This window comes from Gorilla gorilla, chromosome 2 (assembly GCF_029281585.2).
Source record: "Gorilla gorilla gorilla isolate KB3781 chromosome 2, NHGRI_mGorGor1-v2.1_pri, whole genome shotgun sequence".
NCBI classification, from domain to species: Eukaryota; Metazoa; Chordata; class Mammalia; order Primates; family Hominidae; genus Gorilla; species Gorilla gorilla.
The window spans coordinates 130433582-130451824 of NC_086017.1; the positions used below are offsets into that span (position 1 = coordinate 130433582).

General features: G+C 44.9%; 2 protein-coding genes across 5 annotated transcripts in view; one reads left to right on the forward strand and one right to left on the reverse strand.

The window, feature by feature from the left end:
• CD80 (CD80 molecule) overlaps window positions 1–4552 on the reverse strand; it is a 56808-nt gene extending 52256 nt beyond the window's left edge. Inside the window, exon 1 of one of the 2 annotated variants that reach the window (XM_063704090.1) lies at window positions 4187–4552. The gene's annotated coding sequence lies outside the window, so the exon portion shown is untranslated. The remainder of the gene's footprint in view (window positions 1–4186) is intronic. The other variant, XM_063704089.1, reaches the window with a different exon arrangement.
• Window positions 3109–13635, forward strand: ADPRH (ADP-ribosylarginine hydrolase). 3 transcript variants are annotated; one of them, XM_055383729.2, is made up of 5 exons: window positions 3282–3511; window positions 4173–4324; window positions 5822–6155; window positions 9973–10333; window positions 11153–13635. In XM_055383729.2, the coding sequence occupies exons 3-5, from the start codon at window positions 5858–5860 to the stop codon at window positions 11565–11567; spliced, it is 1074 nt and encodes a 357-aa protein (XP_055239704.1). In that variant the 5' UTR covers window positions 3282–3511; window positions 4173–4324; window positions 5822–5857; the 3' UTR covers window positions 11568–13635. The 3 variants fall into 3 exon arrangements, with proteins under 3 accessions (XP_004036163.1, XP_055239704.1, XP_055239705.1); XM_055383730.2 differs by having other exon boundaries at window positions 4239–4324; XM_004036115.5 differs by lacking the exon at window positions 4173–4324 and having other exon boundaries at window positions 3109–3511.
• The last annotated feature ends 4608 nt before the right edge of the window (window positions 13636–18243 follow it).

The following is an 18243-nucleotide window of genomic DNA, read 5'->3' on the forward strand; positions in this document are numbered from 1 at the left end:
TGGTTATTTGCCGTTATTTGGAGCTGGAAACATGCTAACTGATAAATTATCCTTTTGGTTTACAGGTCAATGTCCTTGATGCCCAAAAACATTTTCTAATTTTGACAGAAGAGAAAGGATGTCAGTAGGTGTTAACTAATGTGAAAAGAAGGTAGAATGGCTCATGTGTGTGATGGAGATGAGACCTGGGAATACAGAGAGATGACCTGGTAGTAATTTTTTCTTGCATGACTACTACATTGATAAGCACTGTGCTAAAATTTTTCAATTAATTATTTCATGCAATCTTCAAACCAACTTTATGAAATATGTACTATTATTTTTCCTACTTAATAACAGAAAGTGAAGCTTAGCAAGATGAAGTGACTTGTCTAAAATCACTTACTCAAGCTAGTGTTTTTTGTTTGTTTGTTTTTTTGAGATGGAGTCTCACTCTGTCGCCCAGGTTGGAGTGCAGTGGCACGATTTCAGCTCACTGCAACCTCCGCCTCCTGGGTTCAAGCAATTCTCCTGCCTTGGCCTCCCGAGTAGCTGGGATTACAGGCACCCACCACCATGCCCGGCTAATTTTTTATTTTTAGTAGAGACAGGGTTTCACCATGTTGGTCAGGCTGGTCTCGAACTCCTGACCTCATGATCCACCTGCCTTGGCCTCCCAAAGTGCTGGGATTACAGGCGTGAGCCACCGTGCCTGGCCCCCAAGTGTTGTTACAAGGGTTTGAAACCAGATAGCGTGGATGTGTCGGGAGTCTATGCTAATGGTCACAAAGTTCATAGGCACCATAAAGTTCAAAGCAAACTAATTGCTAACAACCCCAGGTTTTCTGTTTGTTTTTGTTTGTTTGTTTGTGTTTTGAGACAGGGTCTTGCTCTGTCGTCCAGGCTGGAGTGCAGTGGCACAATCTCAGCTCACTGCAACCTCTGCCTCCCGGGCTCAAGCAGTCCTCCCACCTCAGCCTCCTGAGTAGCTCAGACCACAGGCGCATGCCTGGATAATTTTTGTATTTTTTGTAGAGAACAGGTTTCACCATGTTGCCCAGGCTGGTCTCGAACTCCTGGTCTCAAGCAATCTGTCCCCCTTGGCCTCCCAAAGTACTGGGATTACAGGCATGAACCACTGTGCCCAGCCCCAGTTATTCTTTACATTTAAGTCAAAAACGAAAACAAAAAATCACCCTTTCCCATGGATTCTCACAGAAAGATCACTACATAATATGAACAATATCCTCAGCAGACATCTTAAGCTGAAACTGTGTTGAGTTTTATCGGGATGCTTATTATTCAAAATGTCTCTTACTACAGAACTTGCTTTGACTGCATCCTCAGAGGCTGAAAATCTTTGATAGTTGAAAGAATGAAGGATGTGCCATCCCCAAATATGCCATATAATATATTGATTACTTCGAGTTGAAAACATTAGAGAAATTATAGTTTCAGAAAGGGTAAAACTGAGGGCTGACCTGATTAGGCCTGACACTTAATTTGCCTTGCTTGCTTTCGGTCACTTGCTTCTAGTCGATTTTAAAACCTGCATAGCTAAAAGTCATGTAGCTAGACGATACATAACTAAATTCCACTTGCCTCCTTATAGATAACTTCTCTGATAGGACACCATGGAAAATATTGCTTAAGTTATTTTTCAGGAACTTAGAGTCAGTTCTTGTCCAGTTCAAGCCACCAGCCCTTCATCTTGGCCTGCGTGAGTGTCCAATGGGTGACCTTTTGACATCAGAAGGCCCAAAACTCCACTCTCAGATCATGCTAACGTCACGATTTTGTGAACATGCGTTCTATGAACAGCCATGAAGATTGACTATGCTTGCTCAGATTACCGATTGCCTCACTTTTCCTTACCTCATCTTTCTCTGAACCTTGGACCACCTTCCTCCCCTATCCCATAAGCACTCCTAAAATTCCATCTTTGGAAAGGCAGATTTGAGGCCTGTTCTCCAGTCTCCTGTCTTGGCTGCCTTGTGAATACACCCTTTCTCTACTGCAAAACTTGTGCGCCTCAGTGATTGGCATACTGTGTGAAAGACAAATGAGCCTGGTTCCCTGACAGGAGCTGAGCCGTCTCTTCCTGCATGCAGCCAGCAATAAAGATTCCTCTAGGAGAGGTATGTTCTCCATGCCAGAGCGAGAAAATAGCTCTCATCACCAGAGATTTGGAACTGGAGGTGGCATTTGGACTGGAGTAAACATTCTTGCAAAGTAACCATTATCTTCTACCTGTTTTACACCCCACCCCCCATATATCTCCTAGGGGCTCCCCTAGAAATTTTTACCACCCTAGCCGGATTTTCTTTGTCCTGTCATTTCTTCTTAAATTTATCACTCTTTTTCTAAAAAGTATAAAAGCATCTTGCTTTGGACACTTTCTTCAGGATTCAGTCTCTTAACATCCCCATGTACATGTAAAATTAATAAAATTTGTATACTTTTCTCTTGTTAATCTGCCTAGTGTCAATTTGGCTTCTACATGCAGCTGATTAGCTCACTAAGAGCTAAAGGGTGTGGGGGGTTGGAGGTGATCTCTGCCTCCCTTATTGGTGAACTTGATTTTTGTAAACACTCAAAAGTCACTTAGGCTAGAGTTGGAGATGGAGATGGTTATTCACTGGGAAGGCCACAAGAGAATGTTTTAAAGTGATGGAAATATTTCATATCTCGATTATGGTGTAAGGACATTTCATTATATATAAATTATATATCAATTTTTTAAAAAGCTCTCAGACCAAGGCTAGTCATTACAGCAAGAAAATAGGCATAGCAAATTTAAAACTTTGGAGAAATATATAGAATATTTGCATATGGTGATTCTGATTTGCCTTAAAAGTGACATGATTAATGTATTTAGACAAAAATACTCTTCGTTTTTCTTTGCTTTTATTTACGATCAGGATACAAGAATTCTACGCTGCTGCCAAATAAATGACTAGTTAAAATTAACTAACTGAATCCTTAACAACCATTCTAAGAGGCAGATATTATTATCCCACTTTATGCGTGAGGGCCCAGAACCCTGGCAAGGGCGGCACACTCAGTACGCTCTTCTAGCATCTGGGCACACCCGGTCCACTACAGTCCTACAAAGTCGGACCTGAGCACGGGCGAAGGCATCAGCCGGGGCCACACGGGAGTCACTGACCACAGCCAGGCGAGAGCCGGCTTTCCGGTGCCGCCACATTCCGGGCACCAGGCTCCGGGCTCTTCAGAGCATTTGGGGCGGGCGACGGAGGTCCCGTCCACTCTCGCTTGGGTGCAGAAGGGCGCGGCGGTGCCAGGAAGCCTCCTTGGAGGCTCCAAGATTAGCTCAAACTCAGCGCGGCCAAGCGCAGGTGCGGGGGCCCTCGCCGCCGCCCTGCTTATCTGGGGACAGTCCCGGAACCCGGGGACCCGGCTCCGCCCCAACCCGCGCCCTCGTCCACCCGCAGCAGCCAGGCCTCTTCCCCGGCCCCGGGAGCCCGCGCCGCGCCCGTCGCTCGCGCGTTCCAGTCCAGGCTACGAGCAGGTACCGCGATCCCGGCCCTCGGCCCCGCGCTCCCCTCCCCCGCCCCTGGCGCTCTCCGAGTGTGGCCGACCATGAGGGTTCCCAGTCTTGCAAATCGTGGGAGCGTGTCAACCGCCCCGTTTCTTTCCAAAGCCGGGCATGGCCCGGAAGCAGCTGATCAGATCTTAGTTCTGAATGTATAGTTCGGGTACGAGAATGTGACCCGTGACAGTTCAGAGGAGTTAAGTAATTACAGCGTTCTGAAAGCGAACGTTAAAGGGAATTTACAACCGAAAAAAAGATGCCGGTCTTCTTCCCCCATCCCAGCTTGCAAGTCACAGAAACACACATTGGGGTGGAGCCAGAAGGAATTACGGAAAGGACAATGAGGACATTGAGAGGGAGGGTATGGGGGGTTAAAGTTAGTCCTCCGAGGCCAAGAAGCAGAGTGTCTTGGCCTAGTGTCTGAAAATCGCAGCGCAGGACGGAACTTCCGAGAGCCTATACCTCCCCACTTCCCCCTCTAGTTTACAGATGGGCAAACCGCTGTCCCGGGTGTCTGTTCTCCCACAATTCTATCTCGGCAGAGTCAGGTCTGGTAGCCCAGAATCTCAGTGCCTAGGCTTCACTGTAAATAATAAACTATGTAAATAACATTTACAAATATCCTTTGTGAGCTCAGAAACTCAGCATTACCAGTAACTGGGTAGTGGAACGCATCCATCTTCGTCGTTTACTCCTTCTCCAGGGGCTCTCCAGCCTGCATTCCACGGCCAACAGCAGTGCAGCTGCAGAAGCACTTCTGGAAGCCTCCTGACTTGAACTAGACCTTAGGTAAATAGGGTTTAGATAAGTGGAGGGGAGGGAAAAGTTTCACCTGAGGGGAGAATGAGCTAGTCTGCCAGACCCTTATAAAAGTATTGGCCTGGATGGGATGGAGGGCTTTGACCTGAAAGCCACAGGGAGTAGGGAAACCTGAGGAACTGGCTGCAAGAGGGGAGTTCTTAGGAAATGCACCAACAGGGAAGCCAGCGCTTTACCAGGGATTTCATTCATGGTGGGTATATTATTAATAGAGATTCGAATTCTCTAGAAGCTGATCATTTCCTAAGAGAAACAATATTTAAACATTACTGTCGAAGGAAAGGTTGTGGGGAGAAAATGTTCTAGTTCTAAAACAGAACACCCATTTTCCCTGGTTGTATATGAATAATACAAATATGTCAAAAATCAAGCTTACTATGTGCCAAGCACTCTAAGAATTTTTTTTTTTTTTTCTTGAGACAGAGTCTTGGTCTGTCGCCCAGGCTGGAGTGCAGTGGCACAATCTCGGCTCACTGCAACCTCCGCCTCCTGGGTTCAAGCGATTCTCCTGCCTCAGCCTCCCGAGTAGCTGGGACTACAGGCACGCACCACCATACCCGGCTAATTTTTGTATTTTTAGTAGAGATGGGGTTTCACCCTGTTGGCCAGACTGGTCTCGATCTCCTGACCTCAGATGAGCCACCCACCTCGGCCTCCCAAAGTGCTGGGATTACAGGCGTGAGCCACCGCGTCCAGCCAACTTTATGAAATTTAATTTATTTATTCCTAACAACAAATCCAGGAGGTTGTTACTTTTTAAAATCAGTGCCATTTTATAAATGTGGAGGCTGAGGCACCAAGAGGTTGCCCAAGGTAAGAAGATCTGGACTGAGGCTGAGTGGTATGATACCAAGCATCCTGGCTTGGCTGGAATCAGAAGATTTGGGTTCCGGTACTTCCACTCGTCTTGTTTTGTGAATTTAGCTTATCTGAGCCTTCATTTTCTTATCTGTGAAATGCATACTGTAATCCCTCCCTATTAGTGAGACAATGAATGTGCAGGTGCTTTGTGAACAACACATTGTGACACTAATAGGAAGTGTAAAGCCTTGCACTTCTAAGGCCAAATCCCAGCTAAGAAGAGAAAATGATGAGCTGGGTTTGACTTGCAGAATTTAGTGGGCTTACTACTCACCAAGAGGCAAGAGATACAGTTGTAGTTATGATGATAGACTTTGGAGTCAGATGGACCTATGTTGGGATCCCAGCCCTGCCACTTATTAGCTCTGTGACCTGAGACAAGTCACTGAACATTTCTCAAACTGCATTATCTCCATGGTCCTCCATTTGTTCATACATAAAATGGGCTTTATATTCCTCATAGAGCAGTGATGAGGATTACATGAGATGCCACTGATACAATGTCTGCAAGTAGTGAGTGCTCAATAAAACATAGCTGGAGTCGTTGTTTTTTCTGATTCTTCTTGCTCCTCATCCTATTTCCTTTGTCTTAATTTCCCCACAAAGACACCCTCTCCAGAGCCCAGCAATTGTGAGGGACTGATGGAGAAGTATGTGGCTGCTATGGTGCTGAGTGCAGCTGGAGATGCCCTGGGATACTACAATGGGAAGTGGGAGTTCCTCCAGGATGGGGAGAAGATACACCGGCAGTTGGCCCAGCTGGGCGGCTTGGATGCCCTAGACGTGGGAAAGTGGAGAGTTAGTGACGACACAGTGATGCACTTGGCCACAGCAGAAGCTCTTGTGGAAGCTGGGAAAGCCCCTAAGTTGACTCAACTGTATTACCTCCTTGCTAAGCATTACCAAGACTGCATGGAAGACATGGATGGGCGGGCACCAGGTGAGCACAGCCGGTGGGAGGTGCAAGGAGGGCAAAGAATAAAACAGCCTTGAGGAAATCATTAAGAATGTTGATGGAGATTTAAATAACAGAGACAATAGTGTTTGTAAATGTGATAAAAATAGAAATAACGGCTGTGGTGGTGGCTCATACCTGTAATTCCAGCTCTTTGGGAGGCCAAGGTGAGAGAATCACTTGAACCCAGGAGTTCAAGACAAGCCTGAGCAATATACGGAGACCCTGTCTCTAGAATGGGGTAGCCAATCCGTGTTCTAGAGACAGGTACTGATCCGTGGCTTGTTAGGAACTGGAGCACACAGCAGGAAGTGAGTGATGGGCGAAGGAGCATCATCACCTGAGCTCTGCCTCCATCAGATCAGTGGCGCATTAGATTCTCATAGGAGCCTGAACCCTGTTGGGAACTGCACATGCGAGGGATCTAGATTGTGGGCTTCTTATGAGAATCTAACGTCTGATGATCTGTGGTGGAACAGTTTTGTCCCAAAACCTCCCCCAACCAACCCCGTCCATGGAAAAATTATCTTCTGTAAAACCGGTCGCTGGTGCCAAAAAGGTTGGGGACTACAACTCCAGAAAAAATTTTTTAAAACATTAGCCGGGTGTCATGGCACATACCTGTAGTCCCAGCTACTTGGGGGCTGAGGTAGGATGATTGCTTGAGCCCGGGAGGTTGAGGCTACAGTGAGCTAGGATCGTGCCACTGCATTCCAGCCTGAGTGACAAAGCAATACCCTGACTCTAAAAAATAAAGAAATAAATAGAAAGAACCTAAATCTCTCATAATTAATTAAGCTGACACATTTGCAACTATTAAAATTATTCGGGGTGACTCTACTCAATAACAATGTATCGTATATTTCAAAATAACCAAGAGAGTAAATTTCAAATGTCTCACCACAAAAAAAAGTGAGGCAATAGATATGCTAATTAGCCTGATCATCCCACATTGTTTACATATATCAAATCATCACATTATACTAAATAAATGTATATAATTATGATTTGTCAATTAAAATATTAATAAAAATTTAAAATTTGCAAATAATATTTACTAATATTGAAAAGTATTATTATACACTAATAGGTTATAAAATAGTATGTATGTTATGAACCTACTGTCCTTTAAAAAATAGATCTGTGGGGCCAAGTGCTGTGGCTTACACCTGTAATCCCAACACTGTGACAGGCCAAGGTGAGAGGATTGCTTGAGTCCAGGAGTTTGAGACCAGCCTGGGCAACATAGCAAAAGCCTGTCTTTTAAAAAAATTTTTTTGAGTGGCCAGTTAAAAAAATTTTTTTTTTTTTTTGAGATGGAGTCTCGCTCTGTTGCCCAGGCTGGAGCGCAGTGGCACGATCTCGGCTCACTGCAACCTCTGCCTCCCAGGTTCAAGCGATTCTCCTGCCCCAGCCTCCCAAGTAGCTGGGATTACAGGCACGCACCACCATGTCTGGCTAATTTTTGTATTTTTGGTAGAGATGGGGTTTCACCATGTTGGCCAGGCTGGTCTCGAACTCCTGACCTCAGTTGGTCCACCTGCCTCAGCCTCCCAAAGTGCTGGGATTACAGGCATGAGCCACCACGCCCGGCCAAAAAAAACTTTAAAAAAAAAAATAGATATGTACTTCTGTGTTGAGAAAGGTCTTGAAGAACATGTACAAAGATGTTACTAATTATATTTGGGTGATGGGAGTATTTATAGTTTTTTATTTTTACTTATTTGTATTTCTAAGTTTTCTGTGATGAATAAGTAAGAAGAAAAATGTATATTTTTTATTTTTAAAGAAAAATGTGGCTAGGCATGGTGGCTCATGCCTGTAATCCAAGCACTTTGGGAGGCCAAGGTGGGCAGATCATCTGAAGTCAGGAGTTTGAGACTAGCCTGACCAACATGGTGAAATCCCATCTCTACTAAAAATTAAAAAATTAGCTGGGTGTGATGGTGCACACCTGTAATCCCAGCTACCCAGGAGGCTGAGGCATGAGAATCACTTGAACCCCGGAGGCGGAGGTTGCAGTGAGCCAAGATCGTGCCATTGGACTCCAGCCTGGGCGACAGAGTGAGACCCCATCTCAAGAAAAAAAAAAATGCAAAGGGTTTTGTAGAGACTTCTGGCCACAGGTTCGCTCACAAGTGGTTCTTGCCCACTTCGGCAACTTGTTAGAGCCACTTGGGCCACCAGGTGATTTTCTCTGGCCCATCTGACCTACCTCTCCTATTTGAGGCTGCTAGGGCTGCCATAACAAAATGGCATAGACTGAGTGGCTGAAACAATGGAAATTTTTCTCTCACAGCTCTGGAAACTGGAAATCCAAGTCAAGATATTGACAGGCCTGGTTTCTTCTGAGGCCTCTCTCCTTGGCTTGCAGATGGCCACCTCCTCGCTGTGTCCTCACATGGTCTTTCCTCTGTGTGCGTGCATCCCTGGTGTTTCTGTGTGTTTGCATTCCTCTTCATGTAAGGACACCAGGCAGATTAGATTAGGGCCTACCCTAAAGGCCACATTTTAGCTTAACCACCTCTTTAAAGGCCCTGTCTCCAAATCGAGGTACTTAGAGCTACAGCATTTGAATTGGGAGGACTCAATTCAGCACATAACACCTCCTGATGAAAGCTTCCCATCACCATACCAAGGGGCCCTTGTCACCCCAAGGATTGGCTTTAGATGCCAATCTCTGTTCATCCTTTCTCGGCATCTGATAGCTCATCAGTTTGGCAAGTGGAAACTTTTTTTGTCCACCTGTGCCATCCATGAACAATTTTGTGAAAACACTGACCAGTAAAGGAACAGCAGTGCCACACTCCATCGTATGTTGCTGCCATCGCTTGGCTCGCATGCGTATTCACAGGTCCCCAGTAGGACAGGTCGGGGGACAAGCCTGCTTACATCACTGTCACGAGGGGATAGCCAAGGCCCAGAGGTTCAGTGACTCACCAAAGACACATTGTTTCCCTGAATCCACTGCTCCTCATCTGAGCCCAGGGCTTCACTCTAGAATTTTTGGCCGCTTTCTTTCTTTTTGATGTTCAGGAACTCCAATTGTGAGGTTTTTGTTTTTTGTTTTTTGGTTTTTTGTTTTGAGACGGAGTCTTGCTCTGTCACCCAGGCCAGGGTGCAGTGGTGCAATCTCGACTCACTGCAACCTCTGCCTCCCGGGTTCAAACGATTCTCCTGCCTCAGCCTTCCAAATAGTTGGGACTACAGGCATGTGTCACCACGCCCAGCTAGTTTTTTGTATTTTTAGTAGAGACGGAGTTTCACCGTGTTAGCCAGGATGGTCCCGATCTCCTGACCTTGTGATCTGCCTGCCTCCACCTCCCAAAGTGCTGGGATTACAGGCATGAGCCACTGCTCCCGGCCTAATTGTAAGGTTCTTATTGGACTCCATAAGGAATTGGGCTTTGGAGTCTGATGGATTTTACCCAGCCACTAACTAGCTGATTATGTGATTTTGAGGAAGTTTCTTAAGCTCTGAGCTTAAAAGGCTTATTTACTTAAAAAAGAGAACAATATACTTACTTCTTAATTTTTTTGTGATGTCTCAGTAATGACTGGTAAAGATTCCAAGGATCCCTATATGAGTCTGCTGCCTTTATTAGCGTTATCTTGCCAAGGGTTATACATAAAGAAAGGCACATTGTTGGGTGGGGTTTGGAGTTTTGGGGCATGCATCATCATATTTTTTGGCTCTCCCTTTCCATCAAAAATACTTGGAGACAGAGTTTAGTTATTTATTCCTGCTGGGGCCTTTGCTTTGGTTATGCTAACCCCCATCCCTTATCCGACTCTTCCCCAGGTGGTGCCTCGGTGCACAATGCCATGCAGCTGAAGCCGGGCAAGCCCAATGGCTGGAGGATTCCCTTCAACAGCCATGAGGGCGGCTGTGGGGCTGCCATGCGGGCCATGTGCATCGGTCTCAGGTTCCCACACCATAGCCAACTGGACACACTGATCCAAGTGAGCATCGAGAGTGGTCGGATGACCCACCACCACCCAACAGGCTACCTGGGGGCCCTTGCGTCTGCTGTTTTTACAGCCTATGCTGTGAATACCAGACCACCCTTGCAGTGGGGAAAAGGACTGATGGAGCTGCTACCAGAAGCTAAAAAGTACATTGTCCAATCAGGCTACTTTGTAGAGGAAAATCTTCAACACTGGTGAGTCTGTAAGTGCACGCTCTGCTCAAACATGGTTGAATCTGTGCGTGTACATCCACTTGCACATATATGTCTTGTATTCAGAGATCACAGCAACCCTCATGGTTTTCACCCCCAGCCTCCTTTCTACCCATCTGCTAAGGATTTCAAGTTCCCTTCCAGTAATGATTCTACAAAGTAGCCAAGTGGATACCTCAATGAATAGGGCAGCTGTGGTGTTTCCCTCTTACACAGGAATCCTGTCATTTTTGTGGCTATCCTATTCTGCCATGAATTTTCATGCCTATTTCCTACTTTCCTGGAATTTGCTTTTTCAGTGTTGTCTTGGTATACAAATAATATTTTGAAATCCTTGGTTAAAATTCCAGAGATAGGTTTTTCCACTAGCTAACTAATAAGTGGTAAGGCCACATCTTCCCCTTCTCGTGAGTTCACTTCACATTGTCTTTCTTAGAATAAAAAGAGGCTTTCTGCTGAAGTCACCCACAGTTGTGATGTCTTGAAGTTCCCCTTTAAAAGGTCATTACTCTCTACCCTCCCAGGGAAAACAAACCTGTATTTCTTACCCTTTAACTTGATATGTATCTCTTTATTTAGCAACAGGATCAATGCCTTATTTATGTAGATCCTTATGAAAAATGTATTGAATGAATCGTACTTATATAGAAATAATTTTGATGTTTAAATAGTTTATGATATTACTGCAAGAAGCCGAAGTTATGTTGGATTTTTCTCTGTTCACACATCCATCTGGTGCTTTTTGTTATGACTTTTCACTTTATTTTTTTCAATTGACTCTAGATTTTTTCCTTTCTACAGGTCCTACTTCCAAACCAAATGGGAAAATTACCTAAAACTTAGAGGGATTTTGGATGGAGAATCAGCCCCTACCTTCCCTGAGTCTTTCGGTGTGAAGGAGAGGGATCAGTTCTACACCTCCCTGAGCTACTCTGGCTGGGGTGGCAGCAGTGGGCACGATGCCCCCATGATTGCCTACGATGCTGTTCTTGCTGCAGGAGACTCCTGGAAGGAGCTTGCCCATCGAGCCTTTTTCCATGGTGGAGACAGTGATTCTACAGCTGCCATTGCTGGCTGCTGGTGGGGAGTTATGTATGGTTTTAAAGGAGTGAGTCCCTCCAACTATGAGAAACTAGAATACAGAAACCGGCTGGAAGAGACAGCTAGGGATTTATATTCTCTCGGGTCAAAAGAAGACACTGTAATTTCCCTTTAGGGAGACGTGATGTTCACTTCTGATGGATTCTTCTTTTGTGTATTTCCTTTTCTGCTATTTCTTTTCAGTTTTTCCAAAGTCAAGAGTCTTAACCTTGTACTCAGGGAATTTTGAGATAACAAGTCCCTTGGGCACCTTAAGCTCAGTTTTTTCAGGCTCTTCCTGTTCTTCCAGAATCTATCCCTTTTCTTACACTGAAGAGTCTTTTAGCTCAATTGATAGGGTCAGCGTCTCGCAAGCAAAAAATCTCATGACCTCATATTTGAGTCTTCATTTTCATCATCTACTTGTTCTGAAAGTTTTTTCTGTTTGTCTCAAGTTGGGTTCCCACAAAGTGGACTTTGAGACAAAGATCTGAATGCAAGCAGTTTATATGGGAGATGATTCCAGGAAATACCGATATGAGAATGGGGAAATGAAACCAGGAAGGGAAGAGAGCTAGTGTGGGGTATGTTAATGAGCAGGTTTCCACTGTGGGCGGTTGGCACTCTGCCATCTGAGTCCTCTGCCTAAAGCATTCCTCAGAACTGTCCCATTTGAAGGGCAAGCAAACCAGGGGTATTTATCCACTGACTTCCATCTGACACTGGTTGAGGACCACTGCCAGGGATGCTAACTCCCTGGTAATTCTTGGCTTACCCTTTGTACAAACCAAACCTTAGTGTCTTCAGGTAAAGACTCAGAGATACTTGCAGGGGCAAGCTGTAAAGGGCATGGGAACAGTGAGGGATATATGTGGGGTCCTAACAATATCTGCTAGGCTGGTCTACCTCCTAAATATACTCTGAATCTATCACCTCTATTGCCTTCTTGCACTGAGGATTTTTCAGCTGGATTTCTGCAATCCAAGCTACTCAAGTCTGGGAGATGCCGCTCTGAGCTGCTCTCAGTACTCTCCTCATCATGGCAGTTAACACATTACCAATTTTGTTATTGTCTATTTGCTTGTTTGCATTATTTCTAAACAGAACCTAGCACAGTGCTTGGGCAGCCAATAGGCATTAATCAGTATCTATTGAGTGTTATGAACTAGCCTCCTAGCTCGTGCTTCCCTCACTACCCTCCAGAGTTATGTTTACAAATAACAAGTTGACCATGCTAAACTAATCATGTTCCAATGAATACATCACCCTTTCTTCATTTCTTGATGCTCTTCCCAATCCTTGTCTACCTGATAATAAATTCTTACTTGTCCTTCAAGACCCAACTCAGATAGATAGAGCTTCCTGAGTGAAACCTGCTTTGATTGTTCAGGCACTTGGCCACCTTCTCCTCACTCCTCCCACAGCCTTCTGTCCTGGCCTTGTCATCACATCAATCCTGTTGTGTGGTGCTGTGTGTCTTCTGAGTCAGTCCTAGGCACATGCTGCCCAGCACATGTCCACCTGGGAAATGAGATGCCATCGTCACATTCATTTGGTCACCCTCAGTCCAGCCGGTGGGCTTGCTCTCATTTGGCCTGTTCTCAGGGGTGGGAAGGAAGAGCGTCCCTTCCTTCTCCTTTTGAGAAAACCACAGAACTATGACTCTCATGATTTTTCCTTTGTGAAATCCCTGGTTTTCAGCTGGAAGCGGTGGGGAAATGAGGTCTGATGATAGCAGTCCTGCCACCTTCTAGTTCATCCCATAGGAATGTTTTTCCAAGTCCTTCCAGTCTTTTTAGAATGTGGTGGAGGAGGGTTGTGTGTGCCCCAGGGGGTGGGGGGTAGGGGATGCAGGGAGGATCTTAGCATTTGTTGTTTTCTAGTGCAGGGCTTTAGCCACAATTGTAAACAACAGGAAAAGGCTCTTTAGAGATCCTATTAGATTTGCTTTGCTGATTGTCACTCTTCATCACAGGCACATTTCAAAAAGAGGTTAGACTTTCAGACTTCTTTTTTCTCAAACCTCAAAACTTCCACCCCAAACTTCGCTCTCGGCTGGTGACTTTGCTTCTTTATGTGTGTGTATGTGTGTCAGAGAAAGACAGAGAGAGAGAGAGAGAAGGGAGGATGAGAACGAATGGGGGGAAGAGATAAACTTTATACATAACATTAGGGTAAATCAATAAAGATGGTCTGACACATTGTATGAATTTGCCATTCTTATCAAGTTAATCTATGCATATTGAACAACAGAAGAGGTCATATGTGACATTTCAAATGATACTTTTTGGACCTGCTGTGTGATGCTGCTTCATTTGCTTTCTTTGTTAGCCAAGATTGCTACATGTTGTCTAGAAGTCTTGGCAATAGTTGTTTTTTGTTTATTTGTTTGTTTGTTTTAGATCTATAAAATTAGCATTGACCTCATTCACTCTTCTTCAAGATTCTCCAACCACCACATTCTCCATTTATTCTTCTTTCTGTACCTATCTGGAGCGAGTAAACTTGCATCTTTTTAAAACAGCCACTGAGCTACTAGGACTTTGAGGGGAAGGAATGGGGACTAACTTCACAATCCAACCAGCCTCCCGGGCCAGCTTCTCAACAATGGCTGCCTGGGGTCTCGCTGAGGACCCACAGGTCATTTAGATAGGGACTGGGGAGCAGCCTACCATCATTTGTTTTACTGTTTGGGCTTGGGGGTTGAGAAGAGTAACTCCTAGGGAGTAGGTGAAGCTCTTTCCATTTGGGGAAGGATAAAGAACAGAGGAAGAGAATATTGCTGTGTGTCAGATCATTCACAACAACCCATTAATAGATGAAGAAATTGGGCTCAGAGAGGTTGCCATCAGTCCAAAGTCACACAGGATGAGATGGAACTGGGGTTTAAAACCAGGTCTGTTTGTCCTACAAAGGATGGAAAAGAACCAAACCAAGGTGCTTTTCCCAGTCTCATGCAGCACTCACACTTCTGACACCCAAAGGTGTGAGAGTTGTTTCTCCATGCACCAAGCAAGTTTCTAACAGACACCAAGTGAGTGTCCTCTAATTCAGTTCCGATGCTATCTTCTGGATGATAGCATCAGATTCCACAAGTTAAGGCACAAGACTGCCCCCTCCTCCCCTTCACCACTGCTTCAGATGCTGACCACAAGTCCCAGGTTGTGGCCTGTGCTTCTGACCAACCAGCTGTAAATCAGGTTCCCACAAAACCCCCCTCAGGTTTGATTAATTTGATGGAGTGGCTCACAGAACTCAGGAAAACACTTAGTTTACTGGTTTGTTAAAGGATATTACAAAGGCTATAAATGTCTAGCCAGTTGGAAGAGATGCACAGGGCAAAGCATGTGGGAAGGGGTGTGGAGCTTCAGTGACCTCTCCAGGTATACCACCCTTTAGGAAGCTCCATGGGTTCAGCTGTCCAAATCCAGTTCTTTTAGCTTTTTATAGAGGCTTATTGTGCCGGCATGATTGACTAAATCATTGGCCATTTGGAATCAACTCAGCCTTTAGGCCCCCACCCCTCCCTGCGGGTCATGAGGTGGGTGGGGACAAAAGTTGCAACCCTCTAATCACATGATTAATCCCCCTGGCAACAAGCACCCATCCAGAGGCTATCCAGGAGCCCACCAAAAAGTCACCTCACTAGAACAAAAGATGCTCCTCTCACCCGGGAATTATCAAGGGATTTAGGAGTTCTGTGTCAGGAACCAGGGTCAAAGACCAAATATTTGAACAAAAGATTAGCACCCCTATCTACAAGGGTTTTAGGAGCTCTGCATCAGAAACTCAGGCGTAGAGACCAAATACATATTTCTTACTATATCATCATACCACAGTCTTTAAAGCCCGTTTTCTTTGTACACACTCCACTCTAATTGTTAGCTGTTTAAGTATTAGAAAATCATTCCTTAGAGGCAAAATGGTGTAGTATGGTGACAGTGTAAGCCTGTGCTCTCTTCACCTTCCTACAACTAAGTGGTGATGTCAAGAGGAAAGGCTAGGTGTAGGTTTGAGATCCGCATTTGGCAGCAGGGGAAGGGAAGGGACAGAGTGAGCCCAGGAAAAATTGTGAAGTGGGCAGAGAATCTTCACTCCCCTTCAGACTCTTTCCCCTTCTCAGGCAGCTCCCCCACCTCTGCACTCATTTTGCCCCTTGGTCACTGTAGAGACCCCACCCAATGCTTCGGACATGATCTAGACTTATCTGTTCGCACTGCGTTTGGTTATATCTGTCCCCACTTGCCAAGGTCCTTCACCTTTGTGGGCCTTGAAGTCATTGTCTCTACCAGCTGGTGGCCTCAGGCAAGTGACCCCTCTCAGGGTATTTGAGCTTGGAGCCCCTGAATTTTCAATACTAATGCCCAAAGAACATGAGTCTAAAATGGGGTTGTCTGACTTGGAGATAAGAGCAAAGAAAGAATCCTTTGGTCTCCCAATCTACAGAGCTGTGGATAGAAACATTTACTAATAGACAGCCATGCTTCAAAGCAGTGTTTCTCATCATTTTGGCTGGTATATGGACAACCCTCCTCCCCATTGTCAATGCCAGCAGGTGGAAGTGACACAGTCCATCTGTCAGCCCACTTCAGGGGCTGGCTGTGTCTTGTTACTATATCTTCCTTCTAAAATACACTTTCTATTGGAGACTGCTCTAGTGGAGGTGACATTCTGAGGTGAGGTGGACTCTCTACTGTCCCTTATTCCACCAGCTCTGAATCCAGGAGACCTAGGAGGAGGGTGCTCTGAAGGTGTGAATTTTTTCGTTGTTGCAGGCACATGGTAATTGCTATGTAATTAGGACTAAGAAAAGGCATGCTCTGTGATCTTTTCCAGAGAGCTGCCATTGAAACCCGGCTCTGCCACCAGATGCCTCCAAGCCTCAGGTTGCTCAGGACTAATGTAAGTTGAGGCTAATAATGCCCACCTTGAGGAGAATGGTGAGAATGAGAGTAGGTAGCATAAATTCAGTGGAATGCATAAGGACCTATTGCTGGTGGTAGTTTTTCAAATTTAAATCCATGCTCTGCCACTTTGTGTAGCCTTGGGCAAGTTATTAAACCTTGCGCTGCCTGTTTCTGCACGTGGAAAATGGGGTTAATAATAGTATCTACCTTGTGGGATTGTTGTACTTTTTACACAGCATAGTATCTAGCATATAATAAGCGTTAAACAAAAAATGGAAAAAGATATGTTAACATATACTATCTATATATTATTGATAGCTTTTAGAAAGTGTGTCTAGTGTCTTCTTTTTACCAAGCTGTCATGAAATGAGAGACCCAGGGAAATTCCCAGACAACCACCTCCAGCCAGTTTCTTATGTCATTTGGGAAACTTTTGACACAATCCCGGGTGCTCACAGGGTTTTCTTTCTCTTCAACCTTCTCACAATGCTCCCTTGCCATAATGCACACCCAAAGATAAACCCTTAAGGTTCACAGTTTTACTTTGAAGTTAGGTGATCTCAGGGAATAAACACTAAACAATTGAATTTTAGTATCAAACTGTCATTTTAAAGCTACAAATAATTTTCAGCCTTCTCAACACTTGCAGGCTTGGCATCTCCTGCGGGGTACACAGCTTCTCTGTTCTGGCAAAACCACAAGTGACCTTTTTGTCTGGGCTAATATAAAGCTGGTCTCTACTTATTCTTTCTGGAAAAACAGAGACAGAATATAGATGTTTTTAAATGAAAGTTAAAATAATGTGGTTTGGCATATTAGAGGCATGAAATGTTCTCTTTCTCCATAAGGTTTTAGACCGTACTGTGTGAAAAGCAGGTTCACTGTGATTTGTCTGAGTCTTGGGAGACAGAACACCTATGCACGCAATAAGTTACAGGAATCTGGCTTATTACTTACAGCTAGGCAGCAGACAACAGAAGCCTGAAATTCATGTGAGCCAGTACCCAAGGCTTAGGAAAGCTGCCTGTGGCACACGGATCCTCATCTGCACATGCCCACTTGTACCACAGCTGAGGACCCCCAGGAAGGCAGCCCACCCTGGGTTTTATATTCAAAGGAAACAAGAATCACTGAGCTAAAGCATTGAAGGATATCGTGTTTGGGGGTGTGGGGTAGTCAGGGGACTGGAACAGATTCCAGGATGTTGGATTCCCAGCACATTCTACAGTTATTCTTGAGAACTATAAGCCAGAAAGCTGAAAGAACCGGGCCCAGTCCAAGACCTTGAAAACTGTCTTGCACTACACTTATATTTTATGACTTGTTCTGAGAAGGTACGTGTGTGTGCGTGCATGCACGTGCATGTACCCATGTTCACATGCAGGACATACAGGACAGCAGGAGTGGAGAGACTCCATAATCGTGCTCTTCACCTCAAATTGGAATCTGGCAAGATTGGACTTTCTGAAAATCAGGTAGGATAAGGGCTTCAAGCCATTTTGGGTTGAGCACTAAAATTTCATGACACATTCTATCTGATGGAATTCTATGCAACCTTAAAAGAAGAATGAGGCAGCTCCAAAGTATTTTGTTTAGTGTGAAACTCAAGGTTCAAAAGAGTTTGCGTAAGCCTGGGCGTGGTGGCTTACACGTAGAATCTGAGCACTTTGGGAGGCAAAAGTGGGAAGATGACTTCAGCCCAGGAGTTCAAGACCAGCCTGGGCAACATGGCGAAACCCTGTCTCTTAAAAAAAAAAAAAGAAAACAAGAAAGAAAGAAAGAGAGAGAGAGAGAGAGAGAGAGAGAGAGAAAGAAAGAAAGAAAGAAAGAAAGAAAGAAAGAAAGAAAGAAAGAAAGAAAGAAAGAAAAATTAGATGGCCATTGTGGTGTGTGCCTGTACCAGCC